Here is a 24,568-nt window from a genome sequence, read left to right on the forward strand (position 1 = left end):
TTTGAATAGTTTGACAATAGATCCGGGCTCTGGGGAGCTCGTTGGCCGCTATCAGGCACCTTCACACGGGCATGGATCCGGCGCAGCGCGGCGCAGCGCGGCGCAGCGTCTCAACACGCACAGCGAAGCCGCCTGGAGAGCCAAGCAGACGGGAACAGTTCAGCGCGAGGATCGGGAACATTCAGCAGATTAACTCAACACGCATCCGACGGAAAACCTCGTAAATGACGTCATCTGTTAGAGGGAACGACGTAAAGCTGCGTTAACGCGAACCGGTGAAGGTTAGCGCGGAGCTAACCCCCCCCCCCCCCCCCCCCCCGCTAACCGTGAAAGGGAGCCGAACCGGGTCGGAACTTTCTCCTCCGCGTCCTGCATCGAGTTCGTGTTGTTGGAAAAGCCGCAGCGAACTTTAAGGAGCTAAACGAAGTCGGACTTTACGCGCAAACGGATCAATAGAACTCTGGCGGCGGAAACAACTCTTCATTGTGTCTTTCTGGAGTCGCGTCGACGGCCGATCCCCGAGGCGCGTCGGGGGGGGCGCGGGGGGGGCTCACCGTCGAGCCGCCTCCCGTCTCGGACGCCGCGTCGCGTCCACTTCACATAGTTGGTCTCAAACTTGCGCCTTCTCCGCGTTCACCGCCATCGCTCCTGCTCCGGCGGCGTCGTCCTGCCTCCCCCTCCAAACCTGTCGCGGCCGCGCACGCGCACGACTCTCTCCGTGTCCCGCGCGCCGAGAAAAGAGAAAATTGGGAGCGCGCACACATTCCAGGACTGTAACCACCACCACGCCACTCCACATCCCCTCCCCTCTTCCTCCACGCGCACGCACACACGCGCGCGCGCGCACACACGGGGAGTGTAGAGCTGTAACAGAGACGGCCGTAAGTACACCTAGAATGTTTCAAAGTAAATGTACTTGATTACTATGTAAACATTGGAATGTCTTACTTGTCGTCCCCTCTAAACTGCGCGCGTGCGCCATTGCGCACGGCTGATACGGTCCGCTGCGCACAAAACAAAATCCAGCCTGAATTGAAGGTAAACTAAAGACGTGAAAGTTCATCCTGTGCTATTCTTCAACGTGCTCCAGCCAACGACGCGGTCCACGCGCGTTTTTACGCAGCTCATCAACGTCGTCGTTTACGCGCCACAGGTGTTCCAGCCGATGTGGAGGGAAGACGTGCTGATGATGCCGACCCTTTATAATAACGACATGACGTCATCGCACCAAAGCAGAAGAAGGAGACGCGACTCCGACATGACGTCATCGCACCAAAGCAGAAGAAGGAGACGCGACTCTTTTCAGATGGAAACAGGAGAACAACCGGCGAGACTTCATTTCTGCTCGTGACGTCGAGGCGCTGAGCTCTGACGTCACGTTTGAGTTTGGAGCGGCAGCCTTTCTGGAGGTCAGAAGGCTAAAGCGAGGCTAAAGCTGTTTGAGCTCCATCTCCTGAGTTTAATGAAGCGTATTGATCCAGAAACGGTCTTGAGGTCGACCGTTTGGACCAGCCGATGCGGAAAAAGTCAAAGCTGCAGGCAAAAAGGAATTCATGCATCAAGCTCTGGAGGAACATCTAAATCTGGTAGATTAAAAGCAGATTAAATATGTAGGGTGCAGCAGAGTAGCGTTAGAGTCAGTGGAAATGATTCCCTGTACCTGTGAAAGGTCAAATGTCCTCTTCAAAAGCCTTTCATCTTGTAATCCTCGTTGTGTCCGGATCATGGTCGTCTCATTGGGCTCTTTGTTATGCTGTTATTACTAACACTTGGTGCCAGAATGTAATGGTGGACTAATATATCTAAACAGGAAACAGGAAACGCATCCCAAAATGAAAGGTAAATATGCGAGTGCGATGTCTAATGGTGAGCACGCAGTCCTGGCTCAAAGGCGCTGGAAGGCTTTCTAACCTTTAATCCAGGGTCGGCCCATTTCTGTGAACATGTCATTAAATATTGCGTCACCAGATTATAATCTCAGACTGTAACATGCGTCACCCTCTCTTTGGGAGTACATTCACCCTCGCTCTGGGAGTACATTCACCCTCTCTCTGGGAGTACATTCACCCTCTCTCTGGGAGTACATTCACCCTCTCTCTGGGAGTACATTCACCCTCTCTTTGGGAGTACATTCACCCTCTCTCTGGGAGTACATTCACCCTCTCTCTGGGAGTACATTCACCCTCTCTCTGGGAGTACATTCACCCTCTCTCTGGGAGTACATTCACCCTCTCTCTGGGAGTACATTCACCCTCTCTTTGGGAGTACATTCACCCTCTCTTTGGGAGTACATTCACCCTCTCTCTGGGAGTACATTCACCCTCTCTCTGGGAGTACATTCACCCTCTCTTTGGGAGTACATTCACCCTCTCTCTGGGAGTACACTCACCCTCTCTTTGGGAGTACATTCACCCTCTCTCTGGGAGTACATTCACCCTCTCTTTGGGAGTACATTCACCCTCTCTCTGGGAGTACATTCACCCTCTCTCTGGGAGTACATTCACCCTCTCTGGGAGTACATTCACCCTCTCTCTGGGAGTACATTCACCCTTTCTCTGGGAGTACATTCACCCTCTCTCTGGGAGTACATTCACCCTCTCTTTGGGAGTACATTCACCCTCTCTGGGAGTACATTCACCCTCATTCTGCTGATACTAAGTCATGATTGGAATCAGCAGCTCTCGAGGGATTCAGTTCACTTGTTCCTCTACACAAATAAAAGTATTCTCTGAATGCACACACAGATGATAAATTGCCATGTTAATATAATATCAAGATAGCAATATCAACAACAACAAAACACATATGTATACTTTTACCTTGCCACACATGTTAGATTATCCAGTATTAAAGTGTGACCTGACTAAAGGGTGATTTGTTTGATGCTGTAACATTTTGAATCTTCAGTTTTAGCTAACCATGTTAGAAACAACTCCTGCAGCCAATTACATGATGAGATGTAAATAAGGGCGTAATTATTGATACGTAGGGAGGGGCCTCAGCAGATGGTGATCTGTTTAGAAGCCACTTCTGTGAACATTTTGCTTGCCTACAGTCTATTCCCATTTGCATTTTTAATGACAAAACATGAAATATGAATACCCTAACCCTGACTCTGCTTCCAGAGATCAGAACCCTTCATGTTGAATTCCTTTGGGGTCATATTTAGGTGAATCGTGCCATAATAATAATAATAATATAATTATTATAAGAATCCAGGCAGCAGTGTTTCAATACATTCAGAGAAAGAGAGATGTTTCTGTTCTGAGGCGTTTCCTCCGGACTTGTCCCGCCTAGCGTCCCGCCTAGCGTCCCGCCTAGCGTCCCGCCTAGCATCCCGCCGAGCGTCCCGCCTAGCGTCCCGACCAGCGTCCCGCCTAGTGTCCAGCCCAGAATCCTGCCTAGAGTCCCGCCTAGCGTCCCGCCTAGCGTCCCGCCTAGCATCCCGCCGAGCGTCCCGCCTAGTGTCCCGCCTAGCGTCCTGACCAGCTTCCCGCCTAGCGTCCCGCCTAGAATCCCGCCCAGCGTCCCGCCTAGCGTCCCGCCTAGCATCCCGCCGAGCGTCCCGCCTAGCGTCCCGCCGAGACGCAGCGATCTGATAAGTGTCATTTCACATGCAACAGCGTTTGTGTTGCTGGATTACGCCAGCGCTGCTTTCTGAGATGTTCTGCATTCATTCTATTTTTAATGAGAATCCATGGCCTTATGGTTCCAGACAGGAAGTGAAAAATCAGTCAGTAACAGAACGCGCCGTTTTAAACATCATTCCTTTTTACCCTGGAATTTGCACTTTGATCTTTTAGAACTTCAAAAATGTTAATCTGGCCAGAAGAAAAAAAATACTTTTTATGAGTTTGACTTAAAGCATTCAGTGTTTTATAATACCTTGTAAATACAATTATGTCTTTAAAGCATACATGTGTCTAAAACTATATATATATGGATTGTATGTGTTTCATATTTCCGGTGCACCGGGCCGTCTCCGTGCAACCTTTGGTCTCAGATGCTTCCTTTGTCCCGTTGCTCGCCGCGGTGAAAGCAGCGGTCCTTATAACGAAGCCGTAATCACGCCGAATGAACGATGGGCCGCGCCGGCACAGGGTCAGAGTAGCCTGCAGAACCGAAGCCAAATCGGTCCAACCACAACCCAGAGAGCAACGCCTGCTCATGTTCCCTCTGACGGAGGCCGGGACGTTGAGCGTCTGACATTCAGATCGATGACTTCTAACAGGAAAACCAGTTTTATTGATTGTTTTGCTTGCAATGGAAGCAAACGTCATTTAACCCTTGTGTGGTGTTCATATTGTTGTTACTCAGCCAGTGTTCGTGGGTCTGATGGACCCGTTGCATTTTGTGGCTTTTAATGCCTCACAATCACAATTTTATATTAAAATACTGAACAGATGTTTACCTTATCCCAATTACAAGCAGTATAAACAATATATATGGTTAGTATTTGCCCTTTACCTTTGTTAGGTCACATTTATAAAAAATATTGTGTTTAAAACATAATAAAGAAAATCAATTAAAATCAAGATATGAGTGGAAACACATTTACAAGTGAAGCAAGGTTTTTCAAACCTACTGACTTTTATTTCTTTGAACTTGAAATTTAACCCATTCAGGTTCACAACACAAGCTGAACTCAGAGTAAACATATCAGTCAAGACAACACATCAGCCCCATTGAACACATGGCCTTTAGCCACTAGCCTATACAACACATGAGGGGCAGAGCTTCACTGTGTGTGTTGCAGATATATTTTTTGCACTTGATGCATGTATATTGTGTTTTCCTGTCCATCTTGGGTCGGACACTTTGCACCGCTTCTTCTTGTTCTTGGTGTTCACAACCTAGAATAATGAAAACATCAGACATTTTACTAACACCTCTCTCTCTCTCACACAAGACATGAGTGCCAGACATGCACTGCAGCAGCATCACACACTTACTTCAGGCTCTGCAGACTGTGGTTCTGTAGGTTGGGTGGACAGGGCACCAGCATTCCCCTCCTGAATCCTCCTCACCATTGCTGCAGAGGCTGGGGTTCTGGGGAAATGTTTTCTTCTCTTGATTTGTGGTCTCACCAATGCCTTTCCCAGATCCTCAAGAAAGAGCCGTCTTTTCTGGAGCTTCACTCGTTTCCACTCTGGGTTCGTGCCATCCAAATGACAAAGGCATTGTACGCTGAGAGAATATCACCAGTGGCCAGCGTAGAGTCCTCTGTTTGCAGCTGTAGGCCGTCACCAGCTTGCCCATGTTGTCTACCCCTCCTTTTGTGGCATTATGATCCATGATGATCTTGGTTTGTGATGTTCCTGGTCACAGATTCTTCCATCGCCGTGCAGTGTACTCATGAGTACCACATTTTCTTTGGCACATAGGATACCAGGGATGTGTCAGCCGTTTATACAAACTTGGAAGACTTGACGGGCCTGTTCTTTGAAGTCAGCAGTTGAGGTGGGAGCTCTGAGCATCACAGGCAGCCCAGATCTCGCACATTTGACCCACTGATTTTCTGTGTACCTGCATTCTGTCCTCCTCCTGTCTAGGCCGGCTGTGTGTGTAGGTGTGTGTGTAGGTGTGTGTAGGTGTGTGTAGGTGTGTGTGGTGGTGTGTAGGTGTGTTTGTGGTACACACAACATCAATTTCCACACTTCTATTAGCCCCGGGTCCAGTGGACCCGAACATCTTATATGTAATAGAAATGTGTAGGGGGGGTGTATGGTGTGTTGTTATTAAATATGTATTCTGATATATGTTCTGCACATAAAATGAGCCAAAGCCAGTGAGTCTCAGTTTGAAAAAATAATTAATTGTATCCTTTTTCTTTTAATAAAAAATGAAAACGGGTCCCACAGACCCGAACACCACACAAGGGTTAAAACATGAATATCCAGACATGAGGCGGTTCAAGGGTTAAATTGAGGGAGGGACTTAGCCACTGCGTTGTTTACTGAACACGACAAGTGCAGTGCACGAAGATATCATTGTTGTGTGTCTGTTGCTGCTGAGCCGATGACGTGCACTATTACAGGAATGTGTGTTTGGTGTTGTGCACGTCCGAACAGGAACTCAACCCTCAATCTCTACTGTGTGTGTGTGTGTGTGTGTAGTCTCTAGTGTGTGTGTGTGTGTTCTCTACTGTGTGTGTGTGTGTGTTCTCTACTGTGTGTGTGTAGTCTCTACTGTGTGTAGTCTCTACTGTGTGTGTGTAGTCTCTACTGTGTGTGTGTGTAGTCTCTACTGTGTGTGTGTGTGTGTGTGTGTAGTCTCTACTGTGTGTGTGTGTGTTCTCTACTGTGTGTGTGTGTGTGTGTGTTCTCTACTGTGTGTGTGTGTGTGTGTGTTCTCTACTGTGTGTGTGTGTGTGTGTGTGTGTGTAGTCTCTACTGTGTGTGTGTGTGTGTGTGTGTGTGTGTGTGTGTGTAGTCTCTGGAACCTCAAGTCAAATAAAAACATCAAAGTTCTTTTCAATCACAGGAAAGAGAATAAAAGAGAATAAAAATAAATAAATGTTTGCAGCAGCGACTCTGAACTCAAACGCAAAACATTTCTTTGTTTTGCTGCCAGTTTATATTTTAGACATTTTGTGGTGAATAACTTTAAATATTTCAATGAGAGCAGCCAAGGTTAGTTAATGTTAGTGCAGTGAAAGGGTTGTGAGGACAATACTGCCACCAAGTGGTCAATAGTAGGTATTACAGGAAGCCCCCCCCCCCCTCATAATAATATGACGAACCCTCAGTAAATGTTTGTTGTTCATGCCGAACATCAAACGTTCCTTCATGTTCGTCTGTTTCAAGCAGCCTTTTGCTCCACATACTTCATGAAAACGTGATTAAAGGTCTTCTCGTTTGTTCGTTCTTTTAGGATTTAGATTTGTGGTGTCAGTAAAAATGTGGGACAGTGTCAATGAAGACAGCAAAGTAGCAGCAGCCGTCAATAATGCGATGACAGGATGATCCCATGGTCAAAAATAATCATTTCATAACGTGGTGCAAAACGGCAGTTACAAATAACGAGAAATGAATGAAAGAATCAAGAATCACTTGTTCACATCTTTCACAGAGAACTGCCTAGTTTCACTCTTCAGCCCCGTCCGTTCTATTTCTGTGGCAGTTTGTTGCCATGGCGACCAAGGACTCTTATTATTAACTTCACAAAGGATTATTTTATCATGCTTTATGGAAATGTTCCAATTTTGATGGAAGGCAAGTCGCCAGCGTCTTCGGAAAGCGATGCAGGAGACGGCTACAGACAGGAAGTTCATGTGATTGGGTCTCCAGCTTCCGGTTTATAACAACTGTTTGATCTGCATCGGAATGAAAACAAACAAACAAACAAAAGATCAGTTGGTTTGAGGTCGGTCGTTTCTCAGGCTCCACTTCACACGTAAAAAAAATCCTTTTGCTCATCCTCATTATTATTATTTTCCACATCTCACATTGGGAGGAATACTCTAAGCCACAAATATAATTTAATTCACACTCGTATAATACTCTTCAGTATTACTGACACGTTGGTCCTCATGCATGTGAAACATAATGTGATCACACAGCAATAAATAACAGTCACAAGGATTTGTAGTAAAAGATTAACATGAAATGTGTTTTCATTCTGCTCGGCTGGGTCCCAAAATATATCACAGTACATCCAAGTGAAGTAGAATAAGTATTTCTGTCGTATTAGTATAATGAATATAAAAACATTATGTCTTTATCTCCAGGTCACGTGCTCTGAATTTAATCTATTTATTATTGGCTAATAATTAGCACCAAAGTATCCGGAACTATTTTCTGCAGTAACAGAATACAAACAGCATCGTGTGTTTTTGGTAGCGCAGTAATCAAAGTCAGATTAAACTCTAATTCCGTTCATTCCTCGGTATCTACGGGAAGCCGCGTGGCTCCGTTTGACCGCGATCGGTGCAGAATGCGTGTATCGATCCGTGTCGGGGCTCCTGATCAGGTGAGCGGCGGCAGCGGGGATGGATCGTCCGTGGGAAGCGGGTCCAGAGTGGGTTCGGATCTCTGCAGCGCACACTTCTTCTCACCCGTCCGAATCACACGAGTGGGTTCTCTGCTTGGGAAAAAGGTAATCCGTTTTCATCGTCGCGTCTGAACACGTCGGATCACGTCATCGCACTTGTTTCCTGTTCTTGGTTTTGCTTTAGCGCAGCGAGCAGCAGAGTAAAGACACTGATCCGGTCCCCGTGGGATTAGGATTGGGATTGGGATTAGGATTAGGATTGGGCTACCTTTCAGCCTGGATATTTCCCCGGCTTTGATGGCGCACAGGCCAATTGAAAACGGCATGAAATGAATTAGAAGTTTGCACCAAATCACGTGATCAGGTGAACCTGCTTCGTGCACACCTGGAGAGTGTTGGATGAAATCAGCGCAGCTGCAGGGAGCGCGTTAGAAGGTGCACGAACGAGAAGAGTCATTAAAACTAGACGTCATTTAAGATCATCATCCGCTGTGTGTGTGTGTGTGCGTGCGTGTGTGCATGCGCACGGGTGTGTGTGCGCCCCACACCTCGAATCCTTCCACTTTGAGGATATTTTCTGTATTTTTGTATTTATCTGGGTTTCACATCTCAACCCTACGTCAACATGGTGGCCTGCTTGGGCCCGAGACAACGGTCCGCTGTGGACAGAAAGAGGAGGACGGAGACAAGGACAGGGTCCAAAGCTCAGCTGTGGACAGAAAGAGGACGGAGACAAAGACGGGGTCCAAAGCTCAGCTGTGGTCAGAAAGAGGACGGAGACAAAGACTGGGTCCAAAGTGCATCAGCTCCCGGCGCTGAGGTGACGCAGTCTGCCAGACATGTTTGCTCTGCAATATCCTGTCGCTAAAACCAAACGGGTTTGATCTGATCTGGGGGCTGGACGTGCACGCTGACGTGCACGCTGACGTGCACGCGTCTCACCTGAAATACTTTTATTGGACTGCAGGTGATCAAACACAAAACCGTCATGCAGCACTTTATGATTCTATTTATTTGCTTGTTTTATTTTGGCTCTTTGATGTTGCGGCGTTGCTGTGACAACCTGCACCAGGACGAAAACGTCGTGCACCGACGTGCGCAGGTTCGCGTCTCTGATTCCACGGTGAACCTTCTCTGGAGCCGAAGGAAGCCACCGTGAGTTCTGTAAAGGACGGAGACGATTGTAAAACCGCACAACGGAGCCTCCAGATGTTTCCTAACATCTGGAGGACTGTTAGAGGTGTTGGTTGGATCAGAAACGCATTTCCTGCTGTTGTAATTGGCTGAAGTTTAAGAGTTTGACATGAAAGCAGAAGTCCCTGCTCCTCCTGGAGGAGCCCCTGTTTTTCCAGAAGTCCCTGCTCCTCCTGGAGGAGCCCCTGATTTTACAGAAGTCCTTTCTCCTCCTGGAGGAGCCCCTGTTTTTCCAGAAGTCCTTGCTCCATGTTTTTACGGTTGCCCTGCGACTCTGACAGAGGTCAATCTGCTCCGTTTCTCGCCGTATTTATTGAGCTGCCTGCTCCAGAGCGTTCCTCTCGTCCCTCCAGGCCGGCAGAGCGCTCCGGGGAAGACGTCGACACCATTTTGGCCCGTCTGAACGGCGTGAAGGCCTTGGAGAGATTCCCCCCCAGTTTGCTGCAGCGGATTTGTCTGTGCGGATTCTATGAGTGTTTGGAGAAAGGCATCACCTGTGAGTCGGAGTATTCGTATCCATACGCGTGTGATCATGCGTGAGTGGACCTGCTTCCTGTCGGGCTGATCCAGGAACTCCTGCTGCTCTGGTTTCAGTGTATCGCCAAGGCGACATCGGCACCAACTGGTACGCTGTCCTCTCCGGCTCGCTGGACGTCAACGTGTCAGAGACAGGAAGTCATCAGGTCAGACTTGGGTTTGGGTTTGACACGTTTGATCTTTAGTCTCACGCTGCTTAAACCAGTTCTTCTTCTTTTTGGGTCTAAATCTGCACCTTCCTCGAAATGTTTTAACTTTTTGTGAATGTTTGAATGATTATTTTTGTTAAGCCTTACAAAAGAATGTCTAAAATTAAACAGAAACAATATTCTGTTATCTCTGGCTGCCTGTTGCAGGATGCCGTTATCTCTGTCTGCCTGTTGCAGGATGCCGTTATCTCTGTCTGCCTGTTGCAGGATGCTGTTATCTCTGGCTGCCTGTTGCAGGATGCTGTTATCTCTGGCTGCCTGTTGCAGGATGCCGTTATCTCTGGCTGCCTGTTGCAGGATGCCGTTATCTCTGTCTGCCTGTTGCAGGATGCTGTTATCTCTGGCTGCCTGTTACAGGATGCTGTTATCTCTGTCTGCCTGTTGCAGGATGCTGTTATCTCTGTCTGCCTGTTGCAGGATGCTGTTATCTCTGTCTGCCTGTTGCAGGATGCTGTTATCTCTGGCTGCCTGTTGCAGGATGCTGTTATCTCTGTCTGCCTGTTGCAGGATGCCGTTATCTCTGTCTGCCTGTTGCAGGATGCTGTTATCTCTGTCTGCCTGTTGCAGGATGCTGTTATCTCTGTCTGCCTGATGCAGGATGCCGTTATCTCTGTCTGCCTGTTGCATGATGCCGTTATCTCCGTCTGCCTGTTACAGGATGCTGTTATCTCTGTCTGCCTGTTGCAGGATGCCGTTATCTCTGTCTGCCTGATGCAGGATGCTGTTATCTCTGTCTGCCTGTTGCAGGATGCTGTTATCTCTGTCTGCCTGTTGCAGGATGCTGTTATCTCTGTCTGCCTGTTGCAGGATGCCGTTATCTCTGTCTGCCTGTTGCAGGATGCTGTTACTATATGCACCCTGGGACCCGGGGCAGCGTTTGGGGAGTCGATCCTGGACGACACCCCCCGCCGTGCTACCATCGTCACACGGCAGTTCAGCGAGCTGCTGCTCATTGAGCGGGGGCCGTTCCGGTCCTTGTGGGAGGTGAGCATCAGCTCGGGGTCGACTTCCTACAGAGACGCTCCGGCTGCTTTATCAGAGAGAACCAGCAGATCAGCTGTGACTGGCTTTATAAGAGCACTGCATGCTTTCACCACTAGATGGCAGTGCAGCTCTGTGAGGAAGCTTCTCTGGGTCTGTTAGTTTCCTCATGTCTTTATTCTATGAGCAGGTTCTGACACCAGAAGATCATTTTAATTCATCAGTCAAGGAGGAATATTGGGATGCAAGTCATTCTCTAACAGGCTGTTGCATAGCGTAACAGTTTTTGAAGTTTCCCATTGGTAAGTTTGGTAGAAATATTAATAGTGCCATTCACGAATGAATCAATGATCAATTAACCTACAATGATGTGGGACGTTAAATAATAGGTGTTTTGAGTTCTTTTGTGTTCAAATCCACAACAAGATGAACCCTCAGGCAGCATCATGTATTTACAAAGATTAATGAACTTTATGAGATGAAAAACTTAAATAGTTTACTGAATTCATGTGAAGGTGATCAAATGTCATATTCTGGTTTATTCACGCGTCACACGGCGTCTAAACGTTCTGATGTTCTGCCATCACAAATAGTTTGGAAGTTAATTATAGCCCAATATGTAAACTCTTTACTAGTTTAAAATGGAAATGTCAATTTCAACTCAAGATCCGTCCGTCCATCCGTCCAACCGTCCAACCGTCCGTCCGTACGATGAGCCCTCAGGCAGCATCATGTATTCATGCCGGTTATTCAGCATCATGTGTTCATGCCGGTTATTCAGCATCATGTGTTCATGCCGGTTATTCAGCATCATGTGTTCATGCCGGTTATTCAGCATCATGTGTTCATGCCGGTTATTCAGCATCATGTGTTCATGTCGGTTATTTACTGGATGAGCCCTCAGGCAGCATCATGTGTTCATGCCGGTTATTTACTGGATGAACCCTCAGGCAGCATCATGTGTTCATGCCGGTTATTTACTGGATGAACCCTCATGCAGCATCATGTGTTCATGCCGGTTATTTACTGGATGAGCCCTCAGGCAGCATCATGTGTTCATGCCGGTTATTTACTGGATGAACCCTCATGCACGGTGCATGCTGCAGCTTCCCTGACCCTTTGCCTCTTGTGATTTTAATGCATGCACACGTCCACATGACGGACTCCCTGCCTGCCTGAAGGCCCAGAGGTGCCTTCATGCAGTAAACCTGCTTTGCGTTTATCTCATGGAGCCGCTGACGATGAGCTTCTGGTCGCTGTTTGTTTAGCAGAGCGGACTTGAGCCGAGTGCGACGCTCGCAGGCACGCCGGCCTGATCATCAATTTGCTCCGCTCTTTGTTTCCTGCTTCCGATGGCCGCGGCGATTGAAACAACACGATTGTGTGTGTGCGTGTGTGTGTGCGGGGTTCACTGCAGAAGAACCCTGGTGGGCAGCCAGTGGATAAATCTGATGAACGTGAAGCGTCAGCAACGCAGCGAGCCCTCTGGCAGCGGAGGCTTGGGTGGAGGAGATTGTTCTAACGTCAGAATCCACATGGATCCTCCAGTATTCAGCACGGGGGCGGAGCCAGAGTCCTTCCAGGAGGACAGTGGCTATGTCTATGTTGAAGTCGATCGCTGTCAGCAGCATTATTAAATCTTCAGAAGCCCAGAATCAGCACAGTGGTGCAGTGGGTAGAGCAGTTGCCTCACAGCAAACGGTCCTGGGTTCCAAACTGTCTGGGACCTTTCTGCCCCCCCCTGTTTGGGTTACTGACTCTGACTTGGCCACAGGCATTAATGTAAGTATGATTGATTCTTTCATGTGGCCCTACAATAAACTGGCGACTTGTCCAGGGCGCACACCCCACCTCCCACCCAATGCCAGATGGGATGGGCTCCAGCACTCAGAGGGAGAGAGAGAGGGGGGGGGGGGGGGGCTCAATGACTGGATCACTGAGCTACTGCTGCCCATCAGCTGCCTCCTGCCACCACTCTGACGGGCAGGCTGCGTCCAGCGGGGCTAGAACTGTGGGGTAAGTGGGGGGGGTGGGGGGGGGGGGGCTGCATGGGACACTGGAAACCTCTGGAGCTAATCTTCCCCAAACCCTTAACTGCATTTGTTGCAGGAGAATCACTGTGTTGCATCTCTTTACATCTGGGTAAGGTCCACTTCAATCCAGGAGTAAATTCCTGCATAATATGCATTAAATTAGTTCCTGGAATATACGGCGCATTGTAACTGTTCTTGTTCAGGAGTGGAGGCGGCAGGGCAGAAGTGAGATGGGAGTCTCTGACGTGTCTCTGACGTGTCTCTGATGTGTCTCTAACATGCCTCTGACGTGTCTCTGACGTGGTCTCTGACGTGTCTGACGTGTCTCTGATGTGTCTCTGACGTGTCTCTGACGTGTCTCTGACGTGTCTCTGATGTGTCTCTAACATGCCTCTGACGTCTCTGATGGGTCTCTGACGTGTCTGACGTGTCTCTGACGTGTCTCTGATGTGTCTCTGATGTGTCTCTAACATGCCTCTGACGTCTCTGACGTGTCTCTGATGTGTCTCTGACGTGTCTCTGACGTGTCCGCTAACATGCCTCTGACGTCTCTGATGGGTCTCTGATGTGTCTCTGACGTGGTCTCTGACATGCCTCTGACGTGTCCTCTAACGTGTCTCTGACGTGTCCTCTAACGTGTTTCTGACGTGTCTCTGACGTGTCTCTGACATGCCTCTGACGTGTCTCTGATGTGTCTCTGACGTGTTTTCTGACGTGTCTCTGACATGTCTCTGACGTGTCTCTGATGTGTCTCTGACGTGTTTTCTAACGTGTCTCTAACATGTCTCTGACGTGTCTCTGACGTGTCTCTGACGTGTCTCTGACGTGTTTTCTAACGTGTCTCTAACATGTCTCTGATGTGTCTCTGACGTGTTTTCTTACGTGTCTCTAACGTGTCTCTGACGTGTCTCTCTTCAGCAGTTCAAAGCAACAGATGAGAATCTCCTCTGCCATGAAATAATTTTATAAAAATGAGCAGAGTTGAGCAGTTTGATTGTTCTTTAATGGGTGAATAGAAACACACACACACACACGCACACACATGCACGCACGCACGCACGCACGCACGCACGCACACACACACACACACATGCACACGCACGTGACCCGCAAGGCGATTAAAGCAGCTAATATGATGATTGATTCATCTCGTCTACAAGAACATGGATGGATGGATGTAGAGCTCCTCACGTGACGGGGTCTCGACCCCCCAGCCAGATGCGACCCCTCAGGGAGTGACGCTTCATTGGCTCGGAGAAGCTGAGTTCATCTGATCCTGTTGGTGCTGCCCTGATCCTGAAAGCCGTTGATCTTTGTCTACAGTCACTGGAACATTTTCAAAATGATTTTGATCTGCGCTGCGTCACCGTTTATAATCCAACATCACACGCTTTCAGGGCTTTCTCCATTCCCAAGGTCATAAAGCGATGACGAGGGCGAAGATCCAAGCACTGCAGCGGTCCCTTTGATGCAGAGTGCACAAGCACTGCAGCAGTCCCTTTGATGCAGAGTGCACAAGCACTGCAGCAATCCCTTTGATGCAGAATGCACAAGCACTGTAGCAGTCCCTTTGATGCAGAGTGCACAAGCACTGCAGCAGTCCATTTGATGCAGAGTGCACAAGCACTGCAGCAGTCCCTTTGATGCAGAGTGCACAAGCACTGCAGCAGTCCCTTTGATGCAGAGTGCACAAGCACTGCAGCAGTCCCTTTGATGCAGAGTGCACAAGCACTGCAGCAGTCCATTTGATGCAGAATGCACAAGCACTGCAGCAGTCCCTTTGATGCAGAGTGCACAAGCACTGCAGCAGTCCCTTTGATGCAGAGTGCACAAGCACTGCAGCAGTCCCTTTGATGCAGAGTGCACAAGCACTGCAGCAGTCCATTTGATGCAGAATGCACAAGCACTGCAGCAGTCCATTTGATGCAGAATGCACAAGCACTGCAGCAGTCCCTTTGATGCAGAGTGCACAAGCACTGCAGCAGTCCCTTTGATGCAGAATGCACAAGCACTGCAGCAGTCCCTTTGATGCAGAGTGCACAAGCACTGCGGCAGTCCCTTTGATGCAGAGTGCACAAGCACTGCGGCAGTCCCTTTGATGCAGAGTGCACAAGCACTGCGGCAGTCCCTTTGATGCAGAGTGCACAAGCACTGCGGCAGTCCCTTTGATGCAGAGTGCACAAGCACTGCGGCAGTCCCTTTGATGCAGAGTGCACAAGCACTGCGGCAGTCCCTTTGATGCAGAGTGCACAAGCACTGCGGCAGTCCCTTTGATGCAGAGTGCACAAGCACTGCGGCAGTCCCTTTGATGCAGAGTGCACAAGCACTGCGGCAGTCCCTTTGATGCAGAGTGCACAAGCACTGCGGCAGTCCCTTTGATGCAGAGTGCACAAGCACTGCGGCAGTCCCTTTGATGCAGAGTGCACAAGCACTGCGGCAGTCCCTTTGATGCAGAGTGCACAAGCACTGCGGCAGTCCCTTTGATGCAGAGTGCACTACAGCCATGTCGCGGGATAATGTAAACCTGTCAGTCAGTTTCTGTGACTGATCATTCCTTGTGTTTTCTACACATCTATAGGAGTATCATCAGTGCATGGCTGGACTGCTCGCCCCCCCCCGCGGTGTGAATCAGTGCATGGCTGGACTGCTCGCCCCCCGCGCTCTGATGGAAAGTGACAGTAAGTCGTCTTCAGCTGCAATACATCCAAGTCCTGGAATGATATTCTTAACGGTTTGCAGATTTCTTTATTGTAATAATTTGTTTAGATATGTTATCTATATTATCTATAAGCATGCTGCACACCAGCAACATATTGATCCGACTGAAAACGTGCTCTCAGTGATTTGTGCTTGTTCAAGCACATCACAAATGGCTTTATAAATTATATAAATATACGCCGTCTTCTGCCAACAGGAATGCTGGACAAAGGAAGCATCAGCAGCAACTCGTTTGCTTCCGTCCCCAAACAGCAGCACAAGGTCGATTCCCAGACACACAGATTTCATCATCTGGTTCTCGAAAGCGAGAGAATTCTGGTTTATTGGCGCCGCTCCTTTGCAGCAGTCTTACCCTGAACGAACAGTTTGGCAGCTATTTTTAGCCGAGCCTGATTAACGGCATCCCTTAGCGTCCCTTTCCCCGGAGTGAAAGGTCAGGTTTGTTTAAAAGTAGAAGCGAGACGAGGAGTCTGTCTCCATCCTCATCACTTCCTGTCCCTCCTTCCTCCTGCTGCCGTTTCCTGATCCCTGGACTGATAGCGTCTCACCGTAGCAGACTTATGGTGCCTGGCGCTGTGTCTGCTGTGAATTATGTAAAATACTTGCTTTCCTGTTATGTAACAGACAAAAATAACCCTAATGTAACAACATACAAGGATATGTACGATATGAGCCAATTTTCTGATGACCTTTAAGGCTTTTGTGTAAATGCATTCGTTGTGCTTGCAGGACGCATTTTAAATGTCACAGCCCTGAACCCCCCCCCCCCCAGCAGGGATAAAACACACATCCTTACAGCAAAGCACGATATCTGTGTCCTTCTCAGGAAATGAACGCATCACTCAAAGATAACACTCATTATCACTGAGAAACGATATAAAGCTCTGAGCCAATGGAAGGGGCCGCTGATAAACGGAGAGGAAAAACCTTTGACGTTTTGTTCCTTCCCTTGTTGCCGTGGCTTCATTTGACCTCATGTTTAGTTTACTATCATCTTCACTCCTTTTATAATGCATTTCATTTAAAGCCCTCTTAAATGTTGCTTTATTTTGTTTTGCAGAAGTCATTCTTTGAAATTCCATCCAAAGCTCAGCTTAAATGCATTTCTCAGGTAGTAAACGTCGACACCCTTTGTGGGGGCCGATCGTTGTCTGCTTGGGGGGCCGCTCAGCAGGGGTCTAACATTCATTCTACTGGACAGGTCCCTTCTGAGGAGATGCTGTGGGCGGGGAAGGTTATCCGTAACGCCATCCTCTCCCGGGCGCCTCACGTGATCAGAGACAGGAAGTGCCGTATGAAGACCTGCAGGTTAGCTGACATGAACGCATTAAAGCGCTGCCGTCTGGGTTCGGGCAGCAGCATCTCACGGGGATGCTTCTCCTTTCCCAGGCGGTGCTGTGTGGGCTCAGAGCTGGTCGACTGGCAAATGCAGCAGGGCTCCGGCGTCCACTCCCGAGCGCAGGCTGCAGGCATGTGGCAGGTGCTGCTGGAGGGGGGCGTTCTCACCCGGGGTGAGCCCGACACGTCTGCGTTTGTGCACACAAGCAGGGCGGATCCTTTAAAACCAAACCCTGCTGTCTGGGCTTTTGTGGCTTAGTGGACCGGGAGCTGAGCTTTCAGGACAAATACCTCTTCTACCGCTTCTTGGACGATGAGAAGGAGGACGCTCCTTTTCCCAGTGAAGAGGAGCAGAAGGAGAGCCTAGAGGAGCTGAAGGACGCTCTGCTCCTCCTCTCGCAGATTGGACCTGACGCCCACATGAGGATGATCCTGAGGAAGCAGTACGGATTCTTAAGCGATAATATCTCAGCGAGTCGTTGAGGTGGGGACCTAATTAGCATATTTCTCATTTCCAGTCCGTCTGAGAGAACAGCTGATGATTTGGAGATCATTTATGAAGAGTTGCTGCACATAAAGGCCCTCTCTCACCTGTCGACCACTGTGAGTACAGGACGTCTGCAGACCGGGCCTCCGGTGGCGCCGTTCACTCGGGGCGCAAAACGGGACAGGCAGTAATTGTTGTGACTGGAATGCGTTCTGAATGTCTCCTCCGGGACTAGCAGGAAACTACGCAGCTCCAGAGCTTCCTAATCTCACTGTGTGACCGCTACGCAGTGACAATACAGGCTTTCTATTCTACTCTGTTCTACTCTATTCTACTCTGTTCTGTTCTGTTCTGTTCTACTCTATTCTACTCTATTCTACTCTGTTCTACTCTATTCTACTCTGTTCTGTTTTGTTCTGTTCTGTTCTGTTCTACTCTATTCTACTCTGTTCTGTTCTATTCTGTTCTGTTCTATTCTACTCTGTTCTGTTCTGTTCTACCCTGTTCTACTCTATTCTATTCTAGTCTACTCTATTCTACTCTGTTCTATTCTACTCTGTTCTACTCTGTTCTACTCTACTCTACTCTATTCTATTCTATTCTATTCTATTCTATTCTATTCTACTCTACTCTACTCTACTCTACTCTACTCTACTCTGTTCTACTCTATTATATTCTATTCTACTCTATTCTATTCTATTCTTGTTGGCCGGCTCCCCGCTGCACTATTTACCTGGAGGGTTTGTGTTCGCGCTAATCCCACTGAGGTTTGATTCTGTCTCTCGATGCTGCACAGGTGAAGAGAGAACTTGCTGGCGTGCTGATCTTCGAGTCCCATGCCAAGTCAGGAACTGTGTGTAAGTAGTGCAACAAAATACATCCTGTGACTCGGATGGTCTGCTGCTGAAAGCTCAACGCTGGAGGAATCCATCGCTTCGTCCAACCACGGAGGGGGTGTGTGTGTGGGCGTGCCCGACTAAAGCCCTGTCTGTATCTTCCCGCTCAGTGTTCAGTCAGGGGGGGGAGGGCACATCGTGGTACATTATCTTGAAGGGCTCAGTCAACGTCGTCATCTATGGAAAAGTAGGTTTCCCTCCAGATGAGGCTGCAACGCTCTCTGACTGGGTCAGCGGCCTGAGACTGACGTGTGTGTGTGTGTGTGCGTGTGTGTGTGTGCACGTGCGCGTGCCGCAGGGAGTCGTGTGCACGCTTCACGAAGGAGACGACTTTGGAAAGCTCGCGCTAGTCAACGATGCTCCCCGTGCCGCCTGCATCGTCTCGCGGGAGGACGACTGCCACTTCCTGAGGGTGGATAAGGAGGACTTCAACAGGATTTTGAGGGCAAGTTTCCGTTTATCATCTTCTGCTTTTGAAGTCACAGAAAAAAGTGCCAAAAAGTGTGCAATGCAGCGCTCAGCGGTTCCCCCGGCATCCATTACTCATCCTGTTGAAGATGAAATAGCGTTAATAACGTGTAATAACGTGTGTAATTATAGGGTGGAGCTCAAATTCACATTTTCTTGGTTGATGCAGAGATCGAACCGACTCTCTCTAGATATTTATTAGTGAAATAAACACAACGTCCTGCCTGAACATTTCACCAGTAAATACACGATTCAGCGGATCATTAATGACGATCTTTCTGATAACGTCAGTTGATGCTCATATTCACTAAACACAACTCCTAACCTTGAGTGTTCAATCTGCAGTTTCCTCTGTCCGATCGCGTGTATTGATGAAGTCGAACGGGGCGTTGTTCGTCCTGCACACTGACAGAGTGTGTGTTTGTGTGTTTGTGTGTCTGTGTGTGCAGGACGTGGAGGCCAACACGGTGCGTCTGAAGGAGCACGGTCAGGATGTTCTGGTGTTGGAGAAGAGTCTCAGCAGCAGTCGGACCTCCAGCCGTGGAGCCGCAACCTCCCACGACAAGTAGGTGGACACGCATTTCAGCGTGTGTGTGTGTGCGTGTGTGTGTCACACTGAAGGGTTGTTCATGATGAATTAAGTAGATGAGTTATTGTTTTAAAGTAACTAGTTACATTACAGGTTACATCCACTAAAAGATGAGCTACTTGCAGCAGCCGATTCTGCAGCTATGGATCCCTGCGTGTGAAAATGCTTCCTGCAGCTCAGCCGCTGTGTGTTTATTCCGTGCTGCTCCAGATACAAGGTCATGTCGGGGACGCCGGTGAAGATCTTGGAGCACCTCCTCGAAATGACGCGACTGGATTCTCAAGTCACAGAGTCGGGTACCGCTCAGTCTGTTAAAGTCCTTTCATCTCTGTCGTGTGTTAACGCCCCTCTGCTCTTCCTCCGCTGTCTTCATCGATGACTGGCCACTCAATAAAGAGCTGAACTGATTACTCTCACTTATTTGGACACGCATGGCTTTCATCTGCGTGTCGTCTTGATGCCCAATTCCGATTTGTTGCTTAAATGTAGTTTTGTCATTTCACGGTGACTCATAAGCAGCGTCTGCGTTTAAACTGCTAGCGCTCAGGGAAATGTCGTTCAGCCACACACGTAGGTTTGACCAGGATCTAACGTAGTGCGAATCATCCAAACGAGTGCTTCTGAAGCGTTTCCGGAACTAGAGGAGTCGTTGCAGCCTCGACATTCACATTTACAAAAGAATCTATCTTCCTGGATGAGTCTCTGACTCACGAGGCCTGACTCCACGGAATGTTCGTGATTCTCTCCCGAACGCGTTTCGGTGATTCAGAGTAAACTGGATGATCTGCTCTAACGGAGGCATCAGAGCGGTTTGTTCTCGTTACAGACTCGGCCTTGAACGACTTTGTGCTGACGCACTGCGTCTTCATCCCAAACAGAGAACTCTGCCCGGTGTTGATGGCCCAGTATCCTTAATGCGCCGTGCTGCAGGACGTTCTGCACGGTCCTGGACTGGCCCGTTAGAGACGTTCTCCTCCCCTCTATCGCTCTGAACTTTAACTGCCGTGCTGCTACCACGCCGAGGCCTCGCAGGGCACCGACCAGGAGAAGCTGGACTACGCTCTGAACAGCAAGCGGCGGGCGATCTGCCTGGTCATGCAGTGGGCCGCCGTGCACGGAGATCAGCTGCAGGAGGAGGACGCCTCCGTGGCCTTCCTGGAGGTCGGCCCGACAGAACCGCAGACGTCTCGTTCCGCATCAGTCACTTTGATGCTTCATTTGAACTCTTTGCTCTTTGCTTGTCGTGTTCTGCAGGAGTTTCTCGTGGCGGTATCCAAAGACGCCGAAGTCATTCCAGCGCTGAGGGATCAATTTACAAAGCTGGACAGAATTGTAAAGCAAAAGTAAGAAAGTGTTTTTAAAAGATTTTTGGATGGATGCATATTCACACGGGTCATTCGTATCGCACGCGTTTTCTGCGTGGCTGCTCTCTTCAGATGTGATTGATGGATGACAGCCGCATGTCTTCTGATTGACTGTCGCCCGTTTGTTTTAGCACCGAGGAGTGGGGGGCCTCACGGACGAAGGTGGGCGACCCGCTCTCTATCCCTCACATCTTATATATGTATGAATGTTCTGAATCTGAGAACCGTCATCACAGCCCAGAGTCCTACTGCGGCAGTTTAGTGTGGGAGAAGAGAAGCTTCAGAAGCGCCGGCCAATCAGGAGCAGCGATGAAAGTAAGTCAAGAACTCACCGCCGCTGCCCCCCCCCCATTAACAGTCTGCAGGTGCTGGCCCATCTGGAGACGGCACTCGTACAGGTGGAGCTTATCGAGTGTCTTCAGAAGCCGACCTCATTTGCATAATGAACAGTCCGTGTCTGCTTCACGCCTCCAGTTCTGTTCAAAGTCTACGGCGGCGACCACACCTACACGACGATCCGTGCCTCCGTGGCCGCCTCTGTCGGCGAGGTCATCGGCGCCGTGGCAGATAAGCTGGGGTCGGCGGAGGACCTCCTCCTGGTCAACCTCAGCTCGGCGGGAGGTGAGCGCTTCAGCGACTCCCAGCCAATCAAACGGCTGACAGCCCGAGTCGTGTGTTTCTATCAGTGAAAAGCGCCGCCTGTGAATGGCCGCTGCCTTTAAGACGATACAATCCGTCATTAATCAATACTGGGTTCTGGTGGCTGCTCCCACCTGTGGGGAAGCTTCGTTGTCAGAGCCAGACAGGAGAGGGAGTCTGATAGAACGATATTATTGGCATCAAAATGAATTTGTGTGTGAAACGTTTTCCATCCATTTCTTTTTTTTTACTTTTTCTTTTCCAGAGAAAGTTGTCTTCAAGCCAAATGATTTTTGCGTTTTCTCCACGCTCGGCGTAAACGGGCGGCTCTTTGCCTGCCGGCGGGATCAGCTGGATTCTCTGGTGAGTTCGGCCCACCTTCATCGCGTGCTGCAAGTCTCCTTTAACCATGTGCAGCTCTCTGCTCCTCTTACAGGTGTTGCTTCCGGATCATGCATTTTAATTTTAATTATGCTGTGCCTGTATATGTGAATATTTCCTGTATATTTAATGTTAAGAACTGCAGTTTTTACAGTTTAACTGTCTTCTGGTTCGTACTTTTTGATATTAACCTGTATCGTAAGACACAAGGTGCGCTCTCATTCTCCAGAGCCCCTTACCTGAGCAGGAGGGCACCTGTGCAGGACTCTCGTCCAGCTTGGACTTCATGAGCTCCAGGGATGTGGCGTTCCACATGACTTCCTTTGACTGGGAGCTGTTTCACTGCGTGCACGAGGTGCGGCTGTGAACGCAGCGGCGTTGCGTCTCCGGCCCGGGTGTCTGCGTTGCGGTCTAATGGCGGCTGGCTGCTTCCTGCTGTGTTTTCCAGCTGGAGCTCATCTATCACACGTTTGGGAGGCAGCATGTGCAGAAAGCCAGCGTGAACCTGGACCTGTTCCTGAGGAGGTTCAATGAGATCCAGTTCTGGGTCATCACGGAGATGTGTCTGTGTTCTCAGCTCAGCAAGAGGGTGCAGCTGCTCAAGAAGTTCATCAAGGTCGCTGCACAGTGAGCGCGGCGCCCCGCACGGCTTTCTCTCGCTTTGCGTCGGGCTCTGGTCGCTGTTCAACTCGCCGATGCTTCTCTCCCGTCCCAGCTGTAAGGAGTACGGGAACCTGAACGGCTTCTTTGCCGTCATCATGGGGCTGAGCAACCAGGCGGTGTGCAGGCTGAGCCAGACCTGGGAGGTGGGCACATGTTCACAGCCCAGAGCGTTTGGCATCGTCACAGCGACTTACGCTTTACGCCGCCCTGCCTTCACAGAAACTCCCCGGCAAGTTCAGGAGGTCTTATGGGGAATTTGAAAACTTGATGGTGAGAAGGATCAACCTGCTTCCACCGGCCCTTCCATTGCTAGCGGTGTCGTCCGTGGTTGGGATTAGATCCCATAACCGTGTGACCATTTCCACAGGATCCCTCCCGGAACCACCGGGCCTACCGGCTGATGGTAGCCGAGCTGGAGCCGCCCATCGTCCCCTTCATGCCGCTGCTGATCAAAGGTCGGGGGTGTTTGCCCGCTGACCATTTACTCCTAACCGAACCTTTTTGGATCTATATGTCCCGGCTGTCCTCTCGTCAAATTGCTTCTTGGACAGCTTTAATCGCTACAGCAACGCGTCTTCCCTTGCGTTTCCTCCAGACATGACCTTCACTCACGAGGGCAACAAGACATTTATCGACAATTTGGTCAATTTTGAGAAGATGGTGAGTTTCTGGGGAGTCGATTATTGTCTGGCGTCTTTGCTCAGCCCTTCATCGCAGACGTCGTCCACTGAGTCCAGCTCTTTGTCTTGCAGCGGATGATCGCTAACACGGTGAAGCTTCTGAGGTACTGCCGCAGCCAGCCTTTCAGTAAGTGTGCGTCTCAATAGAAATAACACACTCTAGACTCTGTTTAGGTTTTGGGGAATTTACGGGAACCATGACGATGCATATCTGTTCAGGTCCAGATTCACCGCTGGTCAGCAAGAACCATCCGGAGGTTCGGACTTACGTCCGCCAGCTCCACGTGATCGACAACCAGAGGACGCTCACGCAACTCTCTCACGGACTGGAACCCAGAAGGTCCTGAAGCCAGTCGGAGACGCCGGAGACACGACTTTACTCCATGAGACCCGCACGTTGTGTCGGAGGACAGCTATTTCCTGTTCCTCTTTGCAGTTTAGAACGGTAAATGTTAGTTTACCTGTTGGGGGATCTTATTCATCATCTCATCAGTTCAGATTTAAACATTATGGAATGAAGTCTGGATTTTCCTGATCAGTTGTTTCCTATTTTTTGTATGAAATTATATTTATATATTTAAGATTGTGAGTGTTTTATGTGCTGTAAACTGGATACTGATATTTATTTTGACCTCAGCACGAAGCGATTATTAGGATTATATGACTTGTCTCTGATGTACAGTTAACGACTCCAAACAGTTTAAGAGCTTAAAGTTCTGAGTATTTTGGATGTAAATGTTCGATGTATCCACACCTTGTGTCTTACGATACAGGTTAATATCAAAAAGTACGAACCAGAAGACAGTTAAACTGTAAAAACTGCAGTTCTTAACATTAAATATACATGTTTTTTTATTTAATCAATGCATTCTCTTCAATTGTTCACGTGGAATATCAAACTAACGTATGTTCTGCAGAGGCTGGTACTGCAGTAGTTTGTGAACCACTTGTTTAATTCATATCGGCTCCAGATAGCTGTCAGAGAGCCGGTCAAAGAAGAAAGTGAAACGGGAGCCTGAATCCACATAACTTTCTGAATTTACTTCCTGTACAGTTAATTTCTTATTCTAGATGTGTTATTGTTGTGTGTGTGTTTATTCCTGTTTCACTAATTCCTATTCATTTATTTAATTTCTTATTCTAGATGTGTTATTGTTGTGTGTGTGTTTATTCCTGTTTCACTAATTCCTATTCATTTATTTAATTTCTTATTCTAGATGTGTTATTGTTGTGTGTGTGTGTATGTGGTGTCCTTGAGTGCCGAGAAAGGCGCCTTTAATTAAAAGTTATTATTCTGATTATATTTAGTGTGTTTGTTTTCTTGTTTTTTGATAGTTTGAGGAGCTTTGAACAGCTTTGCATTAAGCCTATAGCTCTGACACTGCTTATTGACAGCTCT

The 24,568-nt window shown here is 48.7% G+C and overlaps 1 protein-coding gene across 1 annotated transcript; it reads left to right on the forward strand.

Annotated features, from left to right (window-relative positions):
• Window positions 1-7,990: 7,990 nt before the first annotated feature.
• On the forward strand, window positions 7,991-23,516 carry rapgef4a (Rap guanine nucleotide exchange factor 4a). The gene is made up of 31 exons (XM_068746448.1): window positions 7,991-8,097; window positions 9,540-9,682; window positions 9,781-9,869; window positions 10,770-10,916; window positions 15,525-15,581; window positions 15,854-15,925; window positions 16,725-16,775; window positions 16,866-16,972; window positions 17,054-17,175; window positions 17,262-17,445; window positions 17,521-17,605; window positions 18,286-18,346; window positions 18,496-18,572; window positions 18,684-18,830; window positions 19,303-19,418; window positions 19,653-19,738; window positions 20,269-20,347; window positions 20,453-20,603; window positions 20,697-20,785; window positions 20,938-20,968; window positions 21,043-21,121; window positions 21,281-21,427; window positions 21,711-21,808; window positions 22,056-22,181; window positions 22,275-22,453; window positions 22,542-22,632; window positions 22,709-22,759; window positions 22,857-22,944; window positions 23,085-23,149; window positions 23,242-23,296; window positions 23,389-23,516. Exons 1-31 carry the CDS (start codon window positions 7,991-7,993, stop codon window positions 23,514-23,516), a joined length of 3,108 nt encoding a protein of 1,035 aa, XP_068602549.1.
• The last annotated feature ends 1,052 nt before the right edge of the window (window positions 23,517-24,568 follow it).

This window comes from Brachionichthys hirsutus, chromosome 12, assembly GCF_040956055.1.
Source record: "Brachionichthys hirsutus isolate HB-005 chromosome 12, CSIRO-AGI_Bhir_v1, whole genome shotgun sequence".
NCBI classification, from domain to species: Eukaryota; Metazoa; Chordata; class Actinopteri; order Lophiiformes; family Brachionichthyidae; genus Brachionichthys; species Brachionichthys hirsutus.